The sequence below is a fragment of the Ornithodoros turicata genome, chromosome 5 (genome assembly GCF_037126465.1).
Source record: "Ornithodoros turicata isolate Travis chromosome 5, ASM3712646v1, whole genome shotgun sequence".
Lineage (NCBI taxonomy): Eukaryota > Metazoa > Arthropoda > Arachnida > Ixodida > Argasidae > Ornithodoros > Ornithodoros turicata.
In genome coordinates, this window is record NC_088205.1 from 33,689,379 (window position 1) to 33,715,402 (window position 26,024).

The window sequence follows — 26,024 nt, forward strand, 5'->3', positions numbered from 1 at the left end:
TTTGTTTTGTTTCCGCAAGTTAAAGCTAATCTTCAACGCATGAGGCGGCACTGTGCTCTTTCACTCTCTCACACTGGGGGTAAAGGAAAGCCGCTTCTTCGAAGATGCGCAATAAACCAAATAAAGAAAAAAATGGCGTTCCTTCACGAATTTTTTGCGGACGATCTACCGAACGGATTTTTGTTCTGAAAACGGCTTTGGTATCTGGGGACCGAAGAGATCAGATGTTCTCATTGGAGTAACTTCGTAGCTTTTATAATTAAAAAGTTAATTATTGAAAGTTAATTAAGACATTGCCTTAGGAGTCTGTTAATGCCCCCTAGGGAGTGCCCTTCAGCATATGCTATATTGCACTTGATTTCATCTCGGGAAAAAGTGATTGATATATTTTTAAAAAATCTGTTCACACTTAGCGTGGACACCCTGTATTTTCAAGCACGTACAGATCCGGGCTGCATGCGGGCCACTCAAGCTGCATGATACCAAGATCGTCTAGTCTGCGCTGGACAGTGGACGACATGTGAACCGGGCTTCTGTTTTGCTGCAGAATAAAGCAACCGTCAGGGAAAGGACCGTCAAGGACGTATGGGAGCAGATGATCTTCGATGACTAACGTATGCTGCTCCGTTGAAGCGGCCGTCTAGGCGGACACGAGGCCCCAAGCCCTGGTGCGAAAGGACGCCCCACACGCTCACGGAGTGCCGTCCACTGGAGACCACGCTGTGAACGTACTGGGGTAGATAACTGAAAAGGAGAAAAAAAAAGAATAGGGCCGTCTCGAAGCAGGCGCGGACTCACAAGGTATTACCTGCAGTTAGGAGGACGCGAAACCCGCCTCCTCTGGGACCACTTCGTACTAAACGTTGCCTCATCAGTAAACAGCACGTAGCTCCACTGCGCGGGGTCACACTCCGCGTAGCGTAAGGCAGAGTCCAGTCTTGCCTCTCGGTGTTCCGGCTTCAGCGCGGGCTTCTAAACCGCGACTCCGGAACGGAGACCCCCGAGGCACGCTAATCTTCGTCGGATGGTTGTACTCGACGCTTGCAGGCTCAGCTCCTTCTTTAGATCGACAGCCGTCAGAAACGAGTCGACCACGTGTGCAGCAATTATTGCCCTGTCCTCGTCCGACGTCCTTGCCCGCGGCCGTCCAGACCTTGGTGCATCTTCAAGTTGCCCTTCATCACGGAAGTGCTGAATGATACGGTTCACCGAAGACAAGCAGCATCCCACCTCTCGAGCAATCGTTCGCTGAGAATGCCCTGCAAGCGACATGGACACGATCTGTCGTCTCCGTTCCAGACTAATCCTGTCCCCGGTCATGATGAACTAGTGCTGAGGTGAAGAAGGCTCTGTCTTTTTATACAGTTGCAGTGATGACGGGGTGATGGAGACCCCAAGCATCATACAGCCGAAGAAGGCGTGCACGGTTGTTGCTGAATACTCTAGAAAAATGTATTCCTGCGGACGCGGTACCTAATTTTTCCATGAAACTTGCCACCCGGCGGCTGTCTTAACTATGCCGCCGAGGGAGTTTAGGCAGGAAGCTATGTCCTTCCTCCTGTATTCTTTGGTTTCCCCCCGCATGAATTGACGGTTGTTGCAGAGCTCCGGGTGCTGTTCCATCACACTTACCAAGCGGCAGTAAAAAATTATTCTTTTGAACTCTGTTTGTTGGAGATGCAGGAGCTGACAAGCGATGTGCGTCGCAGTAGAGCGGCAGTTCTAGCAGACGACACTTGAGGATCTCTGATTGGCTAACTTATATTTATGAACCAATCGTAGAACCACCTTCATGTCAGTGCATAAACGGCAACTTTATTCGATAAAAAGAAGAATGACATGCAATGAAAGTATCGACATTTCTGTTGCTTCAAAGATGCATCTGTTACGGAGAGTACCAGCACAGCAGCGTCGCGGAATGGAAAAAGAAGAGGACGCGAATGACGGTTCGTTAGAGTCACGTTGCTGGCCAGTGGAAGGGTGGGAGGGTGTCGTCATCCCGCTACCGGCGCGGTGACGGCATCCGCCGGAAGCTGCCGTTTACGCAATGGTCCAGGGAAAATGGCGGGCGCCCAAACCACGTGATCCCCAGGAGCCACTCCCAGCGTCTCCGCTGGCCAGCGCGGGAAAAAAACTGGGGCCCAGTGCGCATGCGTAGACCGACCTCCTTTCCCAACCTCCTTCCCCTTCTCTCCTCGGGTTTTTTGTCTCTCCTCTCGTCCCCCTTATCCCCCCAGCCTCGTCCGTTTGTTTGTCTTCGGCGCTTCCTGTCTTGCTGTAGAGCAACGATCATGCTGTCCCAAAGCAGACAATCAAAAAGCGATGCTGTATGACAAATCAACTTTATTTGTCCTCGGAAACTGCCTCGAAAAAGCTACAGTACATATCTTTTTACGTCTTGTAACAGGCTTCATGGAGCTTTAGGTACTTCGGCATCGAAGGGTAGTTCAAAAGCCAATGCTGGGCTATGTGCGTCGTTGTTGCCGATGGCTGCGGGAGAACTAAAACAAAACAAAAAAATATATTGATGATCCGTAACTCTGCACGGAAATCACTGCTATGATAGGCAATCGATCTTGATTTCGTATTTGAACACCAAGACATTTGTCACGAATGTTCGTAGATCACAGTGAATGAACGGCTGCGACGCGCATGAGGGGCAACTAGCATAACCTCACATAATTTGATTAACGGCATATCAGAAACGTACAAGTTAACGGCAATGCACTGCACAATGAAACGCCGCTAACGTACCGAGTGACTCGTAAATGTTGTACGTAATGCACGTAACGTGATAAACCTGCATTACTTCCTTCAGTCACAAAAAAGTAATCAAACTTGTCTTACCGTTCACCTGCAGTACGTCGGAAAGAGTGCAGACTTTCTCTGTGACGATTTCTGCGTCCTTTGGAGGTGCAGGGATTCCATCACATGTTCGTCTTCCCGCTGTTGTGATGATGAGGTGGATGTGCCATTCCGTTCTCACATTAGCAGTTCGCCACAATCTAAATCTAAAGCATTCAAAACCCTCAAACTACCCCCTAGCGTCTGCGTGCACAACGGTTGCAGTCCGAGAGAACACGCGTGGCCGAACAGACGTGATTCGTGATTCTCCTCCGTCCGACTGCTTCCGTTGAGCGGTTCGCGCGTTCGGATGCTCGCTCCTCAGTCAAATGACTCTCGTCCAATCAGCGCAAAGGAAACTGACGCCAGTTTTTTAGGCCAATGAGCATCCAAATATTTATACATATATTGCGCAGCCAATCAGATATCGTTAGCGTACGTGCGCCGGTGGCGACATTATTTTGGAGGCGGTGCGTTTCGCTTTAGAGCCGGCGGCTGGTGACGGTGACGAGCTGCGATACAAAGCGACGCGGTGACTGTATGGCCAACAACGCGCCCCTGGATTGGTTGGCGGCTTTTAGCTGGTTGGGATGAGCAAACAATGATTCTGATGTGTTGTTTCCCCATGCATCTGATCCCTTCGTATTCATGCAGAGGACGATCACAGCAGGTAAGGACCTTGAAAGGCCCGTCTTGCTTCAAACACGCGGACCAGAAGGCTGTCTAGTCGCTGAATCTCCGCTAATTCACTATTTCGGTCACTGAAGCGTGGTGCTCGCGTTGTAGTGTGTTTAGTGTGATTTCCGTTACACGGTCTTCCACTGGTATATTCGGGGAGCGCTTTTCCAGGAGCGCGTTGTTGGCCATACAGTCATCGCGTCGGTAGCGTGATGACGACACCCTTCCACTGGCCAGGAACGTGATTCTAACGAACCGTCATTTGCGTCCTCTTTTTCTAATTCCGCGACGCTGCTGTGCCGGTACACTGCGGACCAGATGCCTCTTTGCAGCTTCAAAAAATGAAAAATCTTTCCAATAACAGAAATGTCGGTACTATCATTGAATGTCACTCTTCTTTTTATCGAATAAAGTTGCCGTTTATGCACTGACATGAAGGTGGTTCTACAATTGACTCATAAATATAAGTTAGCCAATCAGAGATTCTCATATGTCGTCTGCTAGATCTGCCGCTCTGCTGCGACGCACATCGTTAGACGCTTGTCAGCTCCTGCATGTCCAACAAACAAAATAGTTCAAAAGAATAATTTTTTACTGCCGCTTGGTAAGTTTCATGGAACAGCACCCGGAGCTCTGCAACAACCATCAATTCATGCGGGGGGAAACCAAAGAAGACAGGAGGAAGAAATAGGAGGACATAGCTTCCTGCCTAAATTCCCTCGGCGGCATAGTTAAGACAGCCGCCGGGTGGCAAGTTTTATGGAAAAACGAGGTACCGCGTCCGCGGGAATGCACGGGCCAGCCTAACGGACATCTTAAGCACATCTTAATCAAGTAGAGGTGGCGGCATGGCCATACACGAGGGAACATAGCCCGGAAAAGAAAGTATGTGGACGAAATACGCGAACCACATCATCTTCACCGATGCCCACATCCGCGAGATATGCATAGAGCTGCGCCATGTTTCAGTCCTCGTGACTCTTACTGGCGATGAATGACGCTAAGATTTCCGTCGTCTGTCACCCTCACCCCGATGACGGTAACCGAGGAGCGCAGCGACGGTGTGAAAGTGGCCAGCAACACCGCTTTAGCTGCACGTGACGACGAGGGTCACGCGGACGCGCCGTTGCTCTGGAAACGGTGACGAGCTGCGCTCACCCGCGAACGCCAACAACGCGCCCCAGGTGCTCGCAGTATGGAGTCTCCCTCTTACTGTTTACCCTTTCTTTCCTTTTTTCACAGCTATTATGTCCCAGCCGTCTCGATTCCCACAGAGGACAAGGAAGACTCCGTACCAGGGACGCTCTCGGTCCCCTCTACCAAGGCAGCGGTCTGCCGCTACCTGGACAGTCGTCAGCAACGACTAAGCAGTCTTCTGGGCTTCTCATTCCAAGTGGTCCGCACAGAACGCATCCCACAGAACCCTCCGCTTTTTCAACCCAGTTATCTTTATGTGATCCTTCTGATGACTTCTTACTAGGCTATGCCGCTCTGAAGCATTGAGATGACGAAGCGTCATGGTGGCTGCACATCTGCTTTCGAAATATTAAACAGTCATTCCACACTGTGCTTACTGGCTTTGTATCGACTCTGACAAATCCGACAGACTTGGACTGCCTTTTTCAAGAAAGTTTGAAATGTAAGTATGCGTATATTGGTTTCACATATCCACCACATATTGAGTGTGTGTATCATTGTACTTTATATGCTACAGCATATTAGCGTACGTTAATATACAACAGCTGGTGTGGCAAACTCGATATCAGTCACACAATGCCAACAATTGTTTCTGCCTTTTCTTCAACTCCTTATTTTTATCATGTCGTTTTTTTGTCTGTATCTCAATTTACCAACCGACCAAGTATAATATTTTAGTATAATAGTCTGATTTTTAACTAGTCAGTTTTACCATGGATTTGGCGAACTATAGCCCGAGTTCCTTATGCGCCATTAAATTGAATCATCATCATCTTCAACTGCCATTATTCAATTTAAGTGCCAGGTCTCAGTTGGATACAATGATATGGCGAGATATATTTTTTGCTTTCATTCTGGAATTTCTCATTTCAGAAGAATAGTCACCGTGAAGTTTGTTTTCGTTTTCGGAAACATTAAGAGGACTAAAACCAAACACTTTTCTTTTCAGAGCATCCCTTATGCACCTGCATTTCAATTCCAATCTGCATTACAAGAATGACAGACCACTCAACAGCGATGAACATTTGAAGGTGAAAGAGCAGGAACGAAGATGTGTTAATCTGTGTGAAAGGTGCTTTGTATTTGTCTGAGTCGAGGACATAGGTCTCAAGCTAATTCCTCTCTTCAGAAGAGGTGACAACTATGCTCCTTCTATCTACTAACCAGCTCCACCTTTTAGGGTTTCCTGTGGAGCACATCATGTACTAGCACGTTGTCAACCATTTTTTTAAATTCTAGCATGGTTTTAGAAAAGGGTATTCAGGCAAAACTAACGTAGTGGAATTCGTTCACAGCATTTTAAACTGTCTTGATTTCTGGGTCCACGTAGATGCAGTATTTTTTTTTATTTTGTAAGGGCTTTTGACACTGTGTTTTATGCTAGCGTGTTGGCCAAACTAGCCTAATTAAAATTTGATCCTGCTACCATTAACTGGATATGCAGTTTCTCAACTAACCGCAACCGTGGCAACAACTCGTGAGGAGAACCTATCATATCGCCACCATCGGTCTTGTATGATTACATGCCCCTCCGTTATGTAACACCACACTGGGTTCTTCAACCTATGAGAGATAAATAAATATATTGCCAAGTAAATTGTTTACAAGGCTCGTTATTCCATTTCGCCACACTACCACAAGCAATTGTTAGAGTTGTGGCCCAGGGTATGAAGCTCGCCACTAATCATCATTCAAACAAAGTTCATAACGTAAAATCCTTTACTGAGAACATCGGCTTAACACAACAATTAAGAACAAAGAGAGTAAACGTTTCGTTGCCTATCAGGTGGCATCATCCCCAAAACAGAAAACAATCAAAAACAACATCAAAGGAGTCAAATCGGTGGTGCGCATTCCTTTCATCCAACGTGTCTCCTACGCCATTTGGAGGGCACTGTGCCCATCAGGCATTTTGACTGTGCATATCGAGTTGAGTGCATAGAATGTGATGCAACCTACATTGGCGAGATAGACAAAAGACGTGGGACAAGACTAAAAGAGCACACAAGGGACGTTGCCAGGGTTACTGATGCTTAGCTTAACTAACCAGGACCGAATTAGTCTACCATTGCTGGCCTAAAGGACCTATATTTAATTTTGATGGTGCAGTGACCTTTGCACATGAGTAGCGATGGGGCCCTAGAAAGTTCTTGAGTCTTGAGTTGAAAGAGTCCTGCTTTATCAGGTGTGATGCTTCTGCCTGTAATACAAACCATGGCCCCCTATCGGATGCGTATGATGCCCTCTTAGATATGTGCTCGTCTTTGGCCTCTGTTGTACTAATGATGCCACCCGGATAAAACGTTTACGCTCTGTTTTTAACCGTTGTGTTGAGCTGTGTTTGCAGTAAAGGACGTTACATTATGAGGTCGTCACCTGGCTTTTGGAATGTATTTTCAAATAAAGCTGTTGTTTTACAAAGCTCAATACATTGCAGAAATCATTCTTATTGCCTATTGTTTAGGCGATACCATTCTTGCAGTCACATGAAGCACTGAAGGGCCAATTTCAAAAATAAAGGCAATCTGATTTTTGTTCTTGCTGACATGGCACAGCGTATGCACGAGGTAGCTCCATTTCAGAAGCCTGAGAACACTCAAAGCAATTAGTGTGCCAGCATTAGATATGGTGTATAGCATTACATATTTGCTTTTACTATAGGGCAACTAAGAAGGGTGGATAGAATGGCAGTTGCAACCGGTTTCCACAAAAGACACTCAGATTCATTAGCAATTTCCTGCAAGAGAGCTAAGGCTTTTTTGGGATTGCTAAGGCTAGTAATCTAGGTAGATTACTAGAACATGGGCACTTGGTTATAAATAACAAGAATTCATCCACCAGAGGTTAGTGTTTCACACACCCTGCTTTCCACCAAAACTATTAAAAGGTGTGACCCCCAAACCTGCGCAAAATTCCTGGAGAGTCTTCACTGGACACTGTTGCTGTCCCTCTCACCAGGTGCTCTCTATGAACCTGACTCACAATTCTGGATGCACTGCCTGAGCTAACTTTAGCATGCTTTCCCAGCACGAATGGTAACTGCTATGAGGAGTGTTGTACTTACTGAAAGCGATATGAAATGCTGTGCCTTGACAGGTAATGTTGACATCCTTCTTAAGACCGTAGAGAGATGTTCCTTGCTCCCTTTATTCCAAACCGCAGTATCAGATGCAAGCCCACTTGCCACCAAGCCAATGAGTTGTGCCTCACAGTCAGGGCAGTCAAGGGAACCTATCACTGAGGCTCAGAAAAGCTGTTTTCCATAGGGATCTGATCCAGGACTCTGCCGTGAGTAGCCCCGTGAAAGCACCAGGGTTTCTTCGAATTTTATATGTGCCAGCTTTTATTTTCCTCCCCCTCCTTTTTTATGTAGTAGCTGATTACTTTAGCCTTGTACTGCTTTGGAGATTGAAGATGTGGAGATATGTAAGAGGTGGAGCTACCCTTTAGGCACAATGAGGCAAAGTGTGACTACATATCTTCTGACAATGTTTATGTATCATTTACACAAAGGGAGGATAGGTGTTACAATAGATATTACATCTTTTTCCGGTTTTGATATTTATTTTTTTATGAATATACCTCAAACGCCCTTGCAGGCATTACATGAGGGGGGACATAAACATTGGTCACTTAACAAATACAGAAGTTACAAGGAACATACATATTTGAAAAACAGACTCTGTTTTTCGTTTGTTCATCAGTTTTGCTCAAGAAATTGTTCACTGTAGCAACGGCACATAATGTCACGAAAGGAGTGCTCATCTATCGTTCCGCAAGAATCATTAAAAAGGACTAGTGTTGTGTTTCAACACAACATATTGAACTCATGAACCATGCATCATCCTGAGATCTATAAATCATCCTAAATACAGATGCTGGATTATTTTAAATGCGATAGACAAGCTGCGCGAAGAGGTACCTCCAATTAGGATCTTTGGTAATTGATGCCTGGGGCAGTTTCTGTGGGGAAGGCTTGCCAGACCCTCTTCACTGCACAGGCTGGGATGACTGGGCTCTTCTTTTTCCCAAGGTTGTGCCATACTCACCTTGCTAACTGGCGATACGCAGTGTATCCGTATCGTCTAGACAAATGTACATAAAATATAGTTCAGGCAAATAGGTAACCTGTTGCAGTACAGTGTGTGTGCAGTGTCATTTCCTCATGTACCTGAGAGCAACTGCAGTTTACCTGCCCACACCCTGTATATTACTACACATGCTGTGTTCTTTTAGAAACCAACAGTGTTTTACTTTTCACTGAATCGACAATCAAGAACACTCAATATCGCTAAAAACCTACGCTGAAACCCTATATTGCTTTTCTCCAGTTCAAAGTTGTGTATTGTATAGTCTTTTTACGTGCTGCGCCCTGTACTGCACTTTTATGCGACTATTTTTGCGACTTTAATGCAGGACCAAACCAGTTTTGAGCGCCCAAATTTCAACATCGTTCGACAAGGACACATGTGATTTACTTGTGAATATAGTCGCTCATAGGTTCGCCCTGCCCACGGAGTTCAAAATATGCCACCTTCAGGGCAGTCATATTGAAGCATAGAAGTTGGAAATGTTCGTGGGTTGTATGCACTCATACTGCAGTCATTCGGCAGTGTTTTCGAGCTCCTTGCAGCACAAGCATTCAATCTCCTTCGGCATTACGACACACCAGCCGCACCGGCACCATAAACAGCAAGAGCGCATTAAATATCAGGAACGAAATTTCAGAGAACGTTTACATGTTTCATCACAGTGTGCGTTAAAAAGCTCATCGCTTACCTGTCTGTCGAAAACAGGCGACTGATGCTCTTCGCTTCATCTGTGACCGATGTTCGTAGAGCTCTAACTTCGTCTCGCATTCGCGGCATCGGCGACGTTTCGAAAGCAAGGCCACCGAGCTGTTCAGCACGCAGAATTTCCTTCTCGACCGCAGAAAGGTCAGAAAAAAGTTCCGGGCTCGAAATCTCCGCATTTCTTTCATCGACGTCCATATTGAACGTACGTATGCCACCGGACGTATGCCACCGCTCCACAAACGCACTAACAACAGAACTTCCGGTCCGGGCGCCCAATGAAACATGGACCTCGTGCTTTCGTCACGCACACCGAAATTGGAGGATGTCCACCACAAAGAGCCTAGATTTCGGCGCCGATTGCGCGAGTTGAGGATCAAAGCGAAGCCGGTTTTCAGCTCCCCGTTTGGCAAACTTTGCAGCCGCGCACAGCCAAAATATTTCGCGTGTGGCTTGGAGGCATATTATACCTTCGTAATAGATGCAAACGAAAGATTTGTCGAACTTCTGATCAGAGTCCCTTTAAGTTATGCCTTCCCCGTGTAGAGAGGGAACGCTGCTCGTACGTGCATCTTACAAGCCGCCCATTGGTCCTCAGAACCAATCTATGTTCTCAAAGTTTTTGTCCATTATAGTACCACGCCTACTGTTCATGATTACACCGCCAAGAGAAAACAGGTGCTCCACTGGAGCACTTCTACGTAGCCTAACACTAGTACTTCATAAAGACTTCGGACGCACAAGGAAGGAGAATAATATGAGGAGGTACCTTCCAAATTTCTTTTCCCGTGGTGCGGCACTTTTGTTTTTGACATACTCAATTCTAAGGAAACTTTCAGTAGCCTCCTCATCGGATGACTAGCCGTGACCTTCCATTATAGAAGCTGCAAGTCTCATTGCATTTTTTAAAAATCTCATTGCAGAATGTTTCAGTTGTCATCACGGATTCGGTCTGTCTTGAACCTGTAATGCGAGATAGAACTGGTAATGAGACTATCTGCTAACATTTGCTCGTTACGGTTGGCAATTGGTGGTGATGACTGAACTGCTTGCCGTAGTCCGCCATGTTCAGGCGGGCGACGTCACGACTATCGCAGGGGAGATCGTGAGTCCCGGGCCGGCTTAACGGGGAACTATGCCGACATTTGTCTGAAATCGTCTGAGGAAAACTCAGGGAAAACACCTAGACAGTACAGCCGGCGCACAGATTCGAATTCGGATCACCTCCCAGTTCCGGGGTGGAATGACATCATCGTAGTCAGTGCCATATCTTCAAAGTAACTCGGAAAATGAGTAAACGTTATTGAAAAAAGCATTTAAGTTCGTTTACTAAATACTAAACTGTGAAAGTATTTCCAAGATACCAACTAACTCGCAAGAGTATTTAGCTTGAATACTCTACTCAAGTTACTGTACAAGTCTGATTTCTGCCTGTGAAACTGTCCCTAAACAGAGAATTCCACCAAAAAGAGCAGGGTGTGGGCTAGTCAGTAGGCTTGTCAGTATGGGTCACACCATCCCTGTGCGAATGAGATGACGAAATTCGTGGAACTCTCGAAAAGGAAAATAAGTGTTAGAAGCATCAGGCATCAGGCGCGAATAAAGAGAGGTCAGTATAGGTTAGTCAGCATGAAATGTTCAGCTCAACTTATGTCCATAATTTGACGTTACGTATATTTTAACGAACGGCAAGACGACGTTAGGAAACTGACGCGTGGAAAGTGTGCCACTACCTGAGGAACTAGTTACAGTTACAAGTTACTGCCCCACACTGGACCGTTGCACAACATACACCGAATCGCACACATTCTAGCGTACGCGCGTTGTGGTCACGATAGTCGAGAAAAACTCGCGGACACTGCGAAAGTGATTCAACGTTCGAAATTGGGTTGTATCCCAAATCACGTACAAAGTATACGGTATAGTTCAAAAAGGTAATTCCATATGTACTACAAGTTACTTGCACAAGTAATTCAATTACAGGTACAATAACACATCTCAAACATAATTCTGGAAGTAGTTAGGTCCTTACAGTCTAATTATATACAGTAATTAAAAACGTGTAATGGATTATTTTACTGGTCTGCTCACGACCAAGCCAACCAAAGTCCCCACCTCGGAAGAACGCTGTATCGGGAATGAGGCTCGTGCAAATAACGTCACGCGCAGCCTTTGAGCACCTTTGAGCCACGTGACTCGGGAAAACGTGGTAATGCGTCACAGGCGTCATACTGCCGAACCAATGAGGCAACAGTGCGCGTTTTTACAAATCTCCTCGCAATTGCACACATACCGCAACAACTAACGGCATGCCCACCTACTGTTGACTATGTTTTTCCGAATCATGTGACCAAACGTGATGTCACTGCACAAGCCTCATTGTAACGATGCGTTCATTCGTAGGAGGCACGGTAATCCTCTACAAAACTGGAATAACACCACAACTTGCCCGCTGAAACAATCCGTGCGCAACGTCTCTCCGTGCTCCCATGGATCACCCCCACACGATGAAGCTGGGATGATCGTGCGAGTGTCTTTTGTAATACTGCGGTGAAGCCTACTTGCAGAAATGCGCGACATGCGCTAGTGCCCTCGGAGCTGTTTGCTGCTTTGGATTGGCGCCGAGTCTTCAAGAAACAGAAACGAAAGAACTTCGTGGTACGAAATGTCGGTGTAAAGGAAGATAAGAAAGAGAACTTTGTGTGCTAACGTGGCTCTTGAATGCGATCCAGATCCGTGGTCAGTCGTCACGGTCATTCAGTAAGGATATATCGTTACTGTCATTAAAACGGTCGCGCCTGTTCCCCTACGGGCGTCTTGATTCCTGTTCTTGTAACAGTCGGATTAAATAACACACGTTGACCAGCTTTCAAGTTAGAGTGACTTCACATCTGGAAAGAGATGTGCGAGACACATAAGACATCGCCTTCCAACAACTAAGCTTATTTACGAAACATTAAGAATCTTACGTATCTACCTTCCCTCCTCATTCTGCGGCTGTTTATGTCAGGGATTCCGGACGTGTGCCACAGTTTTGTTCAAGGCGTGCAGCGGCGTGTCACCATGATAGGAGGCGCCACGAGATTATTGAAGCGGTAATTACCAAAGAAGCGGGAAAACTGCGATTAGCCCGCCTTCGGTGAGGTTGTCAGACAGGGAACTCCGGTTTTTGCTTGGTGGGTCACGTGCAGCAAGATTTGGTAGGTACAGAAGGTAGATATACAAGGTTGATGTATTTGTTAAACAAACCCAGTTATAGACGACCTGCGCGTGCGCCCCTACGTCATTGATTACGTAACGGCACCGCGCAAACCATGCTGGTGGGCACTATCAGCTTTATCAGCCTATCAGCCGACGCGTGTTTCCCGCTTCTTGCACGCAACAGCAAAATATAACCTCGAACCGGTCTTCTCGTGACGTCACATGTTTGTAAACAGAGGGTCGTCTATATACAGGGTGCCCCAGAAAACGTGTCATTGAATTATAATAAAAAAAAACTACGCCACCTAGAATCATGCGGTCAAGGGCATTTGTTCTTATTAGGTTTTTGCCACCTCCTAATGTGAATGTCATGTACCCCAAGTTTAATTATGTAAATATTTGCGAAGTGAACTCGGAAATTTGCCGAGTAAAGGTCACTTTTTTACCCCACCAATATGAAGAGCGTGCCGAATTCACTCAAATTCACGATAATTGACAGTGATATTCACGAGCTATCCCATCGGAAAAAAATCGCCGGATATCAAGCTTTTCGGAGCACCGGACCATAACGCGCGATGACCTTTTGAGCGCAATCGCTCTCAGTCCGACGAAAGGAGGTTCCGAAGCCAGCCCACAGAGTGATAGATACAAAAAGTAACAGTTCACAAAATTGGGAGAGGGAAAGCATTATCCCAGCGAAAGTCGGACGTGATAAGCCGTACCTGTGTTATCTCTTTCGGCGATGCCGGGGTGGGCTGGGTTTCCAACCTCCTTTCGTCGCACTCACAAATATTGCGCTGAAAAATTCATCGTGCGCTATTCTTTGCGACCTCCGTAGAGCATGATGTTCGGCTATTTTTTCCGATGGGATAGCTTCTGAATATCCGTGTCAATGATCATTAATTTGAGTAAATTAGACACGCTCTTCACATTGGTGGGGTAAAAAAGTGACCTTTACTAGGCAAATTTCCGACTTATGCTCGCAAAAATTTACATAATTAAACTTACGTTACGTTACGGCAAAAACTGAGTAAGAACAAATGCCATTGACTGCATGACTCTAGGTGGTGTATTATAATTCAATGACACGTTTTCTGGGACACCCTGTAGATGGGGCTGTCTCGTGTGTGTCTTGTATAGACGGCCTGAGACACTACGTCATCGATTACGTTTCGAAGCCGCGCAAAGCATGCTGGTGGGCACCTATCAGCCTTATCAGTCTATAGACGACCCTCTGTTTACAAATATGCGACAACGCGAGAAGACCGGTTCCAGGTTATATTTTGCTGTGGTGGGCAAGAGGCAGGAAAAACGCGTTGGCTGACAGGCTGATAAAGCTGATAGTGCCCACCAGCATGGTTTGCGCGGAGGCGTTACGAAGGGCCTCAGGTCGTCTATATGTCTGTCATTTCGCGCCCCTCATAGCACAGTTATACCGCAGCTAGCCAAATCTTCAGAAGAAGATCAAGCTCTGTTTGTTTGGTTTGATTTAACGAAGATCAATATGTAGAACGTTGGCCCAACTCTACATTGGGCCAGCTATTCCAGCACGCTTAGAGTGGCGAGATTCTTGCTAATCTCGTGATTTAATCTCGCTAATCGTTAACATATCTCGCTAATCGAAGCTCTGCAATCACAGGTTGTTTCACCTTGAATACATTACGGTGCGACGTTAATCATTTATCGTGGATATGAAATCTGGACAATTGCATTTTATATACTTTAGTAAAACTTTGGAACAGGATATGACCATTGGTTGCGATTACAGCCTTGTCATAAATATCGACAGGCTCGTTTTCGGCGTAGAATTTCGATTGGTGACTTTCGTGGCTGTTAATGACTTACTGAGTGATGGCTGGAACTCGTCGTTGTTGGCCACACGGGAGTGGGCGTCGTCTACAGCCAGAAGGGATGAATGAATCCGGTGTTGATGCATTGAAGACACGGAGAGGTCCAGAATCTGGATTTTAATCAAAGGCGGAAACTCTGGCAGACATGAAGAGGGCCCAGAACAGCCAAGAGAACCATAAGCTCTCGTGCTCCCCAGTGTTGTTGGCTTCCGTGCAGGAGTCGGATGACGTTTGCCCGTGCCCGACGATGACGGTGCTGATTAGCAGTAGTGCGGGGCCGACGGTAGCGGCACAGTCATGACAGTGTGCATTGTGAACGGCAGGTAGATCACTCGGCAATAACATTCCACCAACCATCCACACAAAAGTTGTATTCCATCAACAATTTAGTCAACAAGAAAAAAGTTTCAGCTGCCATTGTCGATGGTAATAGTATAATATGGTAATAATAATAATACTCTCGTGTAGCTCAGAATGTTAGAAAATGTTCCTGCACTGACTGAAAGCTGACTGAAAAAAAAGTGCATAGTGATTAAAAATTTGAGGGCGATTAATGTAATTAATGCGATAACAATGCGTTAAATTAGACTTTCGTCTCGCTTCTAATTGTATCTCTTATGCTTCTTTTCCGCTTATATTTTTATATACGTTGACTAGTATTTTGACTAGTAGAAGGTCCGGGATCCATTGGAGAACGTTGCAGTTTGCACTGCCACACGACATGAGACACAAACTCAGCCGCTCGCGAAACACTCAGAGAACGTACGATACACGTCTGAGCACGCCCAGAGACGAGGCGCAACTGACGATGACTGCAGCTCAGGGTTGCCAGATGCCAAACTCGTCTGCCAGAGGCCAAAGCCCAAGGCACAGTTCGAGCAACTCATTCAAACTCAACAAGTTCAGAAAAAGAATGAAGTCGCATGGGAATTGGTTCCTTTGAACTTGGAAATTCTGACTGAACACACCTGTGTCCGCCACACGATTACCGAATTCCGAAAAAGGATTCCGACATATATGACTTGCTCATATATTGCTTATTTCTGTTAGTGCTGCTCATTAACACGTCCGACTTGTGAGCGCAAAGGATCATTCAGTCTCGGCAGATGGCAGTGCATTATTATATGCACTGTAAAAAAATACTGTGATTTCTACGGTCGTTTAATAGTATCTCACGACGGCGTGTTACCGTGATCACAAATACTGCGAAAACTACGTAAAACGGTGGCGCCATCATCATGCGCCGGCCAAAAACTTCAATGCGGAGGCAAGGCCAAGCCAAGTACGGGGCATTGCCGTCATTCGCAACCACCGGAAGCGGAACATCGTGCGCTGACGATGGTTGATGAAGCAGGACGAAGCGGTTGTTGTAAATCTCGTGAATGCACGTAGACAGGTAAGCACATTTCTGTTCGCACATCCTGTTCTTTGCGATTTGAGCGTGGTGCACCATATGCCTGGTTTTGTTCAACTTACGTGACACCAGTAAATCGTGGCTCGCGTTTGCTGTGAAGCGTCTTCCTAGTTCTGCGTGTACGTCCTGGCTCGTAGCGTGATCAAGGCGCTCTTGTTGTAATGTATCGCTGCGGAAGGTGCCCTTGTGCTTTCAACACTTTGATGGGCCAGTTGACCACCGTAGAGGTGTACATGAAGCGAGCAGAATTCCGTGCCGTCATGCATTATGTGTGTACACGGGGCGAACTGTGCAAAACTCGGATGTTACATTTTGGGACGTTACAAGAACACACCAGGGCGGTCGCCTCGAATCGATTTGCTCTCCGAAACCACGAAAGTATGCCACGTCCGTTCGTGCTCGCGTCAGTTCACTACGAATATAGAGATAGTGTCACATATGAAGCAGCACATACGAGAAGGTCATGATCAGATGTCCTTATGAACGCTGCCAGATGAAGTTCCGTGCCGTCTCCGCGTTTTGTGTGCACCTTCTTGTTCTTCCTTTAAAAAAATAAAACAGAGAGTCTAATTTCCTTTCTCTTTGAAGTGTTTTGATGCCAGAGCTCACTGATGGGTGCACATGGTTCATTCCTATGTTCTTCCTTTGAAAAAATAAACGGTGAGTATAATTGCATGTCAATTGCCTGGCTCCCTGTAACAGTTTCCTTTCTCTTTGCAGTATTTTGATGCCAGAGCTGACTCATGGGTGCACATGGTTCCTTCGTATGTTCTTCCTTTGAAAAAATAAACGGCGAGTATAACTGCATGTTAATTGCCCTGCTCCCTGTAACAGTTTCCTTTCTTTTTGCAGTATATTGGTGCCAGAGCTGACTAATGGGTGCACATGGTTCCTTCGTATGTTCTTCCTTTGAGAAAATAAACGATGAATATAACTGCATGCCAATTGCCCTGCTCCCTGTAACAGTTTTCGTTTCTTTTTGCAGTATATTGGTGCCAGAGCTGACTGATGGGTGCACATGGTTCCTTCGTATGTTCTTCCTTTGAAAAAATAAACGGTGAGCATAATTGCATGTCAATTGCCCGGCTCCCTGTAACAGTTTCCTTTCTTTTTGCAGTATATTGGTGCCATAGCTGACTGATGGGTGCACATGGTTCCTTTGTATGTTCTTCCTTTGGAAAAATAAACGGCGACTATAACTGCGCATGTCAATTGCCCTGCTCCCTGTGACAGTTTCCTTTCTCTTTGCAGTATATTGGTGCCAGAGCTGACTAATGGGTGGACATGGTTCCTTCGTATGTTCCTTTGAGAAAATAAACGATGAATATAACTGCATGTCAATTGCCCTGCTCCCTGTAACAGTTTCCTTTGTTTTTGAAGTATATTGGTGCCAGAGCTGACTGATGGGTGCACATGGTTCCATCGTATGTTCTTCCTTTGAAAAAATAAACGGCGGGTATAACTGCATGTCAGTTGCCCTGCTCCCTGTAACAGTTTCCTTTCTCTTTGCAGTATATTGGTGCCAGAGCTGACTAATGGGTGGACATGGTTCCTTCGTATGTTCTTCCTTTGAGAAAATAAACGATGAATATAACTGCATGTCAATTGCCCTGCTCCCTGTAACAGTTTCCTTTGTTTTTGAAGTATATTGGTGCCAGAGCTGACTGATGGGTGCACATGGTTCCATCGTATGTTCTTCCATTCAAAAAATAAACGGCGGGTATAACTGCATGTCAACTGCCCTGCTCCCTGTAACAGTTTCCTTTCTCTTTGCAGTATATTGGTGCCAGAGCTGACTGATGGGTGCACATGGTTCCTTCGTATGTTCTTCCTTTGAAAAAATAAACGGTGAGCATAATTGCATGTCAATTGCCCGGCTCCCTGTAACAGTTCCCTTTCTCTTTGCAGGGTTTTGATGCCAGAGGTCACTGGCGCATTTTCATCACTATGTACATAGAAAATAAATCCCAATGTGACAAGCATCACAATGTGTTGCGCATGGTCATTGCTTAAACTGCTCTCATTGCTACGATTATATGTAGAAAAAAAAGGGGCTTCAGGGACGGGCACAGCACGATAAGGGTACACAGCATATGCCAGTTAAAATTACTGGCCAATGCAGTTTTTTTTTAACGACCACAGCACGGTAATGATACACGGCGTATCCCTGTTAAAATTACTGGCCAATGCAGTATTTTTTCACGCGCACAACTTATACGGGGCCACCGTAAAAAAAACGGCCAATGTTTGGCAGCCAACTTTCCTTGCATTTGCCCGTTTTTTTACGGTGAAATTTTTTACAGTGTGGCGGGACACAAATGCTGAGACGTGGGGTGACCTGGGCGACAGTCGTCGTGTGGTCGCGCGCTGTCGCCCGAGCCCATGGCGTAAAACGCTGGAATAGCCCAAAAATAGCCAAATAGCCAAGATTAAAAACACCCCGCCAACTGTCACAAAAAGTGCCCAATTTGGCGGTTTATAGCCCAATCTGGCAAACCTGCCAGCTTCAGCTGACGATCTCCGCTTCCATGTGACGGAGAAGAGCGAATCAGCTTGCGGAGCGCAGACCTCTTCGCTGTTCTCCGTCACGTGCCGCGCAGTACATGGACACGACGCTCACCCCGCTACGATGCCGGCTTTTCTTCAAAATGGGGCTTCTCATGCTAACGCATTAAGAACCAATGAAAAGCAGGGAAGTACAGAAGCACGCTCCGCTTGCCCAGCATGGTTAGTGAAATACGCAGAACACAAGTATGGAAACATCTCAGTTATTGCAGTTGCGCCGGACCCGTTATGCACAATGCCTGGTGAGAACAGCGCTGACAACATTCGTAACATAAAGGAGACATAACTTCTTTTTTATCTTCAAGTGTCTACACATTGTTGAAATTTACCGAGACAAAGAAGAAACAATGTCTCATCGCAGTTCACCCAACAGTGAAGAGTTGCTCAGAAACTAAGGGCACTTCTTGTCACAATTCTCCATTCCCTTGTCCTCCGCGCCGTTGACTTTTTCAAGCGGTTTGCGGTTCTGAGTACTGTCAGCTCGTATAATTCTCGGTACACTTTAGAAATGCGAAAGAGGAAATGTACGTTATCGTTTGGACATTACGTTAAGGGCCAAAATGTGTTTACCTAAGACGCCAACCAAGAAGATGACTTCCACTGCTACGCTGCTGCTGCGTACTTTTCCTCTAATGTTCACTGTGCTAGTATTGCTCACCATATCCTCAGCTACACACAGACATAAGTTATCCTTACTTGCCACAATACGTTCCCAAGTGGTCATCAAATGGAGTGAGCCTCCCAAGAGCTGCGTTTCGTCCAGCGTTAACTGCTCATGTCCATCGAGTCAAGAAATATTGGACGTAAAAATGTAACGTTCTAGTACAAAACCAAAGGTAATGTTTTTAAATTTGAAGCCTGTGAAGCTTCCTTTCTGAAGGCCTATCGCGGTTGCGTACCTTGCAGTTCGGTCGTAAAGTGATCCTAAAGACATGACTATGAGACGATTGACCGCTCGTCGTTTCCAAGTCTCCGAGAGACGTTCGGTGGATGTACCCATCTGGATGTGAGCTCTCGGATGAAAATGGGAAGGCCTGCGTACCGAGCGTGTTTGCTGGGGATGAAACTAATGACAGTTGATCAGATATTGTAGTTTCATGGGGGTGCTTTCGCGCGCGTCTTAGAATGAACACGGGTGCCTCAAATACCACGGCTATAGTACACTAGAACGCTATACAACGGCTCTGTAGCCGTGAGTCACCCTTCATTTTTGTTCAATTTAAAGGTACTCTAAAGGAGTGGGGCTCCAATCTCAGAAACTTTATCTATTCGATTGCCTGAGCCCTCAGTACTCTTACGTCACAATTTTCGTCCCAAATGCTCTCGTAGTTTTTTAGATAATTCAGATGGAAAATTACGGGCAACACTGTGTAAAAGTCGCCACAAACTGCGTATTGATCGTCAAGTACACCGGAAAACTACATTGCGTGCGCATAACACTATGTGGAAAACAAAAGAAGTCGGCTACGTAGCCGTCAGGAGCAGCAAGCCAGTCGGGAACATCGATCATTGTTGCTTGATGAATGGGCGATTATTTACTACCAGACGTCGCCCCGAGTCGTTCTGTCGCAATTTTACTAGCAAATCGAAAACATTTAGCGTTCCCGGTCACATGTATAACTTGTTGTGCTGTGTTTATACAAGTAACAAGCTGTTAAACTATACGCCAACATAACCTGTCTGCTGCTGCTTTCCTTTAAAAGGAATACCATAGGCGGTCAATAAAAAATTTATATGTTGTGGAAAACATGTTCGTTGCGTACCTCCAACACAAAAACAAAAGCACTCAAGACGATCGTAGATTTATTATACTAATAAACCGATTTAGATTTATTATACTAATAAATCTACGATCGTCCCCACTGCTTTTGCTTTTGTGTTCTTCAACTATATGGTCTTGACTGCCCTTCTACGTCTCGGTGATGGACTCCCCGAACTGCTGCATGTGTAGGTCTGTAGAGGACACCGAGTATATTATAAAGTCCTGTCGACGACATCACTAGCAGCGGCAGCTTCTCTAGGCAACCCTAGCCTGACTGGACAGCCGACCTTCTCAGCAACGAAGGTCCTGAGCCCCCGACCAAACGCATCCAAGACCTGCAAGCGTTTGTGCAGCTTTTTACGGTCACCAGGCTGGTGGATGTACTGTGACTATAACCATGTAACCTATGTGACACACGATCGTCTGGCGCTTTATTTCTCATTCCTTTATTCCTCACTAATCATTTCAGTTTACTATATCGTTCGGTAGATTATTCCAAAATTACAGGGATCAGGGCAAGAATGAATTTCGTGGTCGTGGTAGTGAATTTCGTCTGAAGTTCGTGGTCGAGTGGTTACGCAGGCCCAATGTTGGACCCATTTCGCCGCGATTCTCGCAATGCTGAGTGAGCACGAGAACATCGCTGAAACGTCATGTGCAGCCGTCACATATTTGATGCATAACGAAAATCAGCCATGAGTAATGTTTTTCCGGTATTGAAAATTAAATGGGCACGTTGAGGTTACCGACGGAAAGTCGACAAAATATTAGAAACAAGGGTGCACTATAAAGACAATATTGTCAAAAATAGACGGCTCTGACAGAATATTTTTACTGTTTGGGAAAATTCACTTCGGATATTCCCTTTCCTATTCTTTGGTTTCGCAGTTTTCTTTGGCGGTGCAGTGCATTCGGGGAGATTCGGTGTTAGGAGGGAGGAAACGTTAGCTTTTCAGGTGAAAAAACATGGTCACAAACCCCACCGTTAAATTGTAGACACGTTTTTAGGTGCAGTTATGGAGTAACTAGGGGGCATTTCCTTCTATACAGGAAGCAACGCATTCCTCGTACTTTTGTGAAAGACATGTAGGCCTATTCACCCGACTACGTCGCAGGCAGCACATACTCGGTTTGTAGATGTCTAATACGGTATAACCTGATGTATCTGAAGAGGTGTGTGCGGTATTTTGGTGTTTATTGCAAATAGTCTGCAAGATGACTAATAAACATACTTATGTTGATGTCTATTGCGACGTTTAATAAAGGTCTAAATGCCTGAAAATCACACCTCGGATATGGCGGCGTGGTTACTGAAGAACACGTGCACGTCTTAGACGGATGATGATGATTATGATAATGGTAGGAGGAAAAATATGGAGATGTGTGCCTGCCTTCCGCGGGATAGGCTACCCCAAATCTCTCGTAGCAAACAAACCTTCTTAGGCGGAGTGTAATGCCTGTACAATGTCTTTTCTGTTAGCGTATAGCTGGCTGCATTGCGAAGGTAATAACATACACTTACAATTACAATTACATCATATCCAAAGTAGTCCTCTAAGTAATTAATGACTGTGAATGCAACTACAGTACTCGTGTACAGTAATCGGCTACAGTATTGGGATTCTACAATTGCAGAACGGCCTCTCCGGAGAGTGTACTCTTGTCTTAGGGTGTTGGTATACGTACACCTGAAAAGGAGTGAGTCGGGGTATCGCTGAATTACACGCAAAAGGGTATTTAATATTTCACAGTGTAGCTTCCTAAGACTATGTAAACCTCCTCCGCAGGGCGCACTTCGGCGAAGCCGGTGAAACAACGTGGTAAACTTTCTCGGAAACGATGGGGGTAGAGTAAGTGCGAACTCTGGGGTCAACCTATATGGAGAGGGGAGGACAGTAGCGCGCAGGGAAGCCATTGTTCTATTGCCTGCTTATATATCTATAAATATATTTATTGTAACGCCTAGTTGAAACTTACGGCTTGGGTGCAACTTCAATTGTTATTTCGTATTTCATAATTTATGCATTATAGTGCGATGGCGAAGCGGTGGCTTTTACTAGGAAGCATATGCATCGGTAACAGCTTTTCCTTGGCAGTACGTCTCTTAGGCGAGTAACACATTGCCATCCTTGACTCCAACTTGTCCTGGAAGAAACAGATTCATTACCTGGACACAAAGGCACACGGGTGGATCTCTGCCTTCCGTCACTTTGCCGAGGACAAGTGAGGAATAAATGAGAAGTGTCTTCTGGCCATCCACAATGCTCTAGTCAGACGAACTTTGTTATATAGCCTACCTGTCTTGCACGGAATTTCACAGACCCAAGAACAACGACTTCGGTGTATTCTTGCCATCGGCTTGATGTCTGCTCATCCTTGCCAGTGTGGAATGAGTATTTGAACAGATTTTATGTTGAAGTGCCTAAGTTATTTCAGTAACATAGAGCGCTTTTATGGTTGAGAATTTCCAATCATTACTGGCAAAAGTTAGTGTCACGACTAAATGGGAATATGCTGAAGCTGTAATGCAAATGTGTATTCTAACTTTTTTAACTTATTTATTCGCTGTAGTGGTGAATATCAGTGCAGGTGCTCTTGTCGAAAAAGCAATTTTAGGCAGATTGTATTGCAAAGGTTACAAAACCTGTTCTCCGTTTAAGAACATAGGTAAATGGTCAAATGCGAATAAATTGCTCTGAAAGTTATGAATGTTATGTGAAAGAAGCTATGAATCCAACAGGGGTCAGTGCACTAGCCGGCAGGTGTTTTGGTGGATTGGGGTATTGCACACAACACATTTGTCTGAAATCATAACTCGTTGTGAACAACAGTGTGTAAAATTTCCATCTGCTGCAAGATTGCAAGGGCAGCTGGCCATTTCCAATATTGTTGTTCACACGTGCTGTGTATGCTGAAATCGTGATTTTACTGATGGTTCCGCATGCTACCTTTTCAGATCAGGTGATGAAAATATGAAAAATGATTTGAGAAAAACATGTAGTGCTTTACAAGCAATTATGACATTATTCAAGAGCACTGATATTATCACCAATTTACGCACTGTATTGTTGCCTTTGCTCACAGTTTCAACTTCGAAATAGAAATAGGAATATCAGGGAAACAGCTAGCTGACATTATTGATTGTCGGTTTCTTTGAGTCTGAGCTTAATTTCTTTTGAGGTGGCTTCCTTATATTTGGTGGCCAAAATAGGCTACCGTGGGCCACATGCGCACCATGTGTTTGTGATACCCTTGTTCTACTGTATTGGAGTCCTTGCTTCTGATATGTTGCATTAAGTTTGTGTACTACGGTACTTATCAATTTGCAACTTCTTGTCATTTTACAGACTGTGTGTGTAGCAAGTTCGACAACAACGTTATTCAGCTGAAGAACAGTTTGTCCTCGATGGTGTCAAGAGAGCTCAAATAAATGTTCTGTGGTGGTATATTTTTGTGGTTTCGTAGTGCAAACACTGTTGTATAATACTGCAGGAGCACGTCAAAAACTCTACACGCACATCAGGTACCTATCAGAAATTCAGTGCCCAATTTTCAACAGAAACACATCATAAATTCAACAGAAACTGTCAAGAAACACATTATAAACTCTACAGTAACTGTCAAGAAACACGTCAGAAACTCAACAGAAATGTACTCATCAGATACTAATCAGAAACGCGGTGGCCAATTTTAAACAGAAATACATCAAAAACTCATTAAAAAAGTCATCAGAAATTCTGATGAGTGTGATGTCAAAAGTCATTGACTTTTCTTTAGAAACTCATTAGGATTTTTTGTAAGCATCTGTCTCGGCGTCCCGAGGACCGCGGAAACGCGGATGGTGATAGCAGAAGCCCGCGAAATACATATTCAAGTCTTACGGCAGAGGGAGACTATTGACACTACTTGCGCCTCCCTGCGCACCACCGAGGCCATCCACTAATACCAAAAGTCTGGCACCGGAAGCAAAGTAATGCATGCAAATATTTCATAGGTGCCAAGCCCAAGGTTCCCCCGTTTTCTGTAAACTCAACGGTGCCCACGGCACCTCCGTGGTCGCTTCCATTACCATAGATCTCACTGTTTATTCCAGATATTCATTTCAAAAGATACCAAGTGCCTACCAGTTTTCAAACAGCTGGCAGTGGATATGACACATACCCGACACGCTCGCCACACTGCAGTTTTCACTAATGAATCAACCAGGCGAGAATGCTCATCGTGCGCTTTTGTCATCCCAACGGACGATGTCTCGCATGGATACCATCTCTCACACCGCACGTCATCAACGTCGGCTGAGCCACACGCTTTCTGATGTTTCTGGAAAGCTATCATGATACTCCGCGGGCCTGGGTAATCTACACGGATTCAGAGGCTGTTGTACAATCTGAACCCAACATTGGTATTCGTGAATTGCTCACCCCAGTCGCCACTAACGTCCTCGACCAAGCTCAGCGACTAAGCGACGAAGGTCACCGTATTACCGTCTCCACAGTACTGCAGTGGGTCTCGGGTCACTGTGGTTTCAGCGGGAACGGAGAGGCCGACCAACCGACAGAACGATAACGGCTGCCCATCAGTCTCGGATCGTCGTGCCAATTATGCTGTCAAGAAGAGACAGGAGGTCACTTATGTCCGAGATGATAGTAACTGGCCCGGCAGCAATGCAGTCGGGACATCACTGACATGTCTGTCATGCATTCGGTGGATCCAAATTTGTCGTTTTCAGCTCCAGACCGTTTACCATGCTACTTTACGTCCCTCCTGCACATACTTCGTCTCAATGTAGCCTTCACCCCACAATTTAGGCACCGGTACGGACACTGCGATAGCAGCCTATGCTCCAAATGCGGCACTGTGGCGAACATTGAAGATGTCCTGATAGAACGTGAGCTCTACGAAACGGAGAGGCGCGGCTACTCTGTGCTCAGTTGAATACTGCTAGCAGGCAGGCATTCACCTTGGCCACAATTATGGGCCCATATTCCCTTCACTTCACTTAATTCTCATATATCTCATCTAATGTTACGCATGTAATTGGGTATTGTACTGCTCTCCAGCGGTGAATCACCCCATGTTGATGTTGATGTTGGTGAATCAACCCATGTCATAGTCATGATTTATATATTCTATTGTTGTTGTGATGTGCAGCATTTTCAAAGCCTTTCTTAGTGTACATGTTCTTGTTTCTATTTGTCCTGTGTATGATCTCTGATATCTGTGTACCACGCTCATGTTGTGCGTACTGTTCTGTACTTGCATAGCCCCTCCCCCTCACTCACACATGTAATGCCCTTAGGCCTTTAACCGTCTCAACAAACGAAACGAAACGTCGGGCCATGGTATATTGTGCTGCCTCGGCAAAGAGGGATTACCGCTGTGGTAACACAGACGTTCAAGTCGGAAAGAACAATCCCATTGATATGTCGACCACAAGTTATTGAGCTGGAAAAATGTCCTTTCCAACCCGACTGTTTTCTTGCTAGCCATCCTTCCTCGCAGGGAAAGTCACACAAAGTGAAGCGACACAAACATGGCTTCAGTTGTCAGGTCGTAAACTTTGCAAAATGTCTAATGTATATCTGTCTACGTAACAGTACATGTAAGAGTGTCCATGTACGACTGCTCTATGTTGTGGACGCTAGCCAATCAGGTGAGCTCCGTAACGCCCGTTATCGAGGAGTGAAAGCGTGTGCCACTTCTCAAGCGTCGGAAGGTTG

At 45.5% G+C, this 26,024-nt stretch overlaps 1 protein-coding gene and 1 long non-coding RNA gene across 2 annotated transcripts; both read right to left on the bottom strand.

Annotated features, from left to right (window-relative positions):
- Positions 1 to 972: 972 nt before the first annotated feature.
- Positions 973 to 1,320, bottom strand: LOC135395691 (uncharacterized). Its single transcript, XM_064626788.1, has one exon. It carries the CDS (start codon positions 1,318 to 1,320, stop codon positions 973 to 975), a length of 348 nt encoding a protein of 115 aa, XP_064482858.1.
- A 10,407-nt stretch (positions 1,321 to 11,727) lies between these two features.
- Positions 11,728 to 14,602, bottom strand: LOC135395492 (uncharacterized). Its single transcript, XR_010423121.1, has 3 exons — positions 14,559 to 14,602; positions 12,223 to 12,403; positions 11,728 to 12,139 (listed from the first exon to the last, which is right to left on the bottom strand). It is a non-coding gene; the product is annotated as an uncharacterized LOC135395492 (long non-coding RNA).
- Positions 14,603 to 26,024: the final 11,422 nt, after the last annotated feature.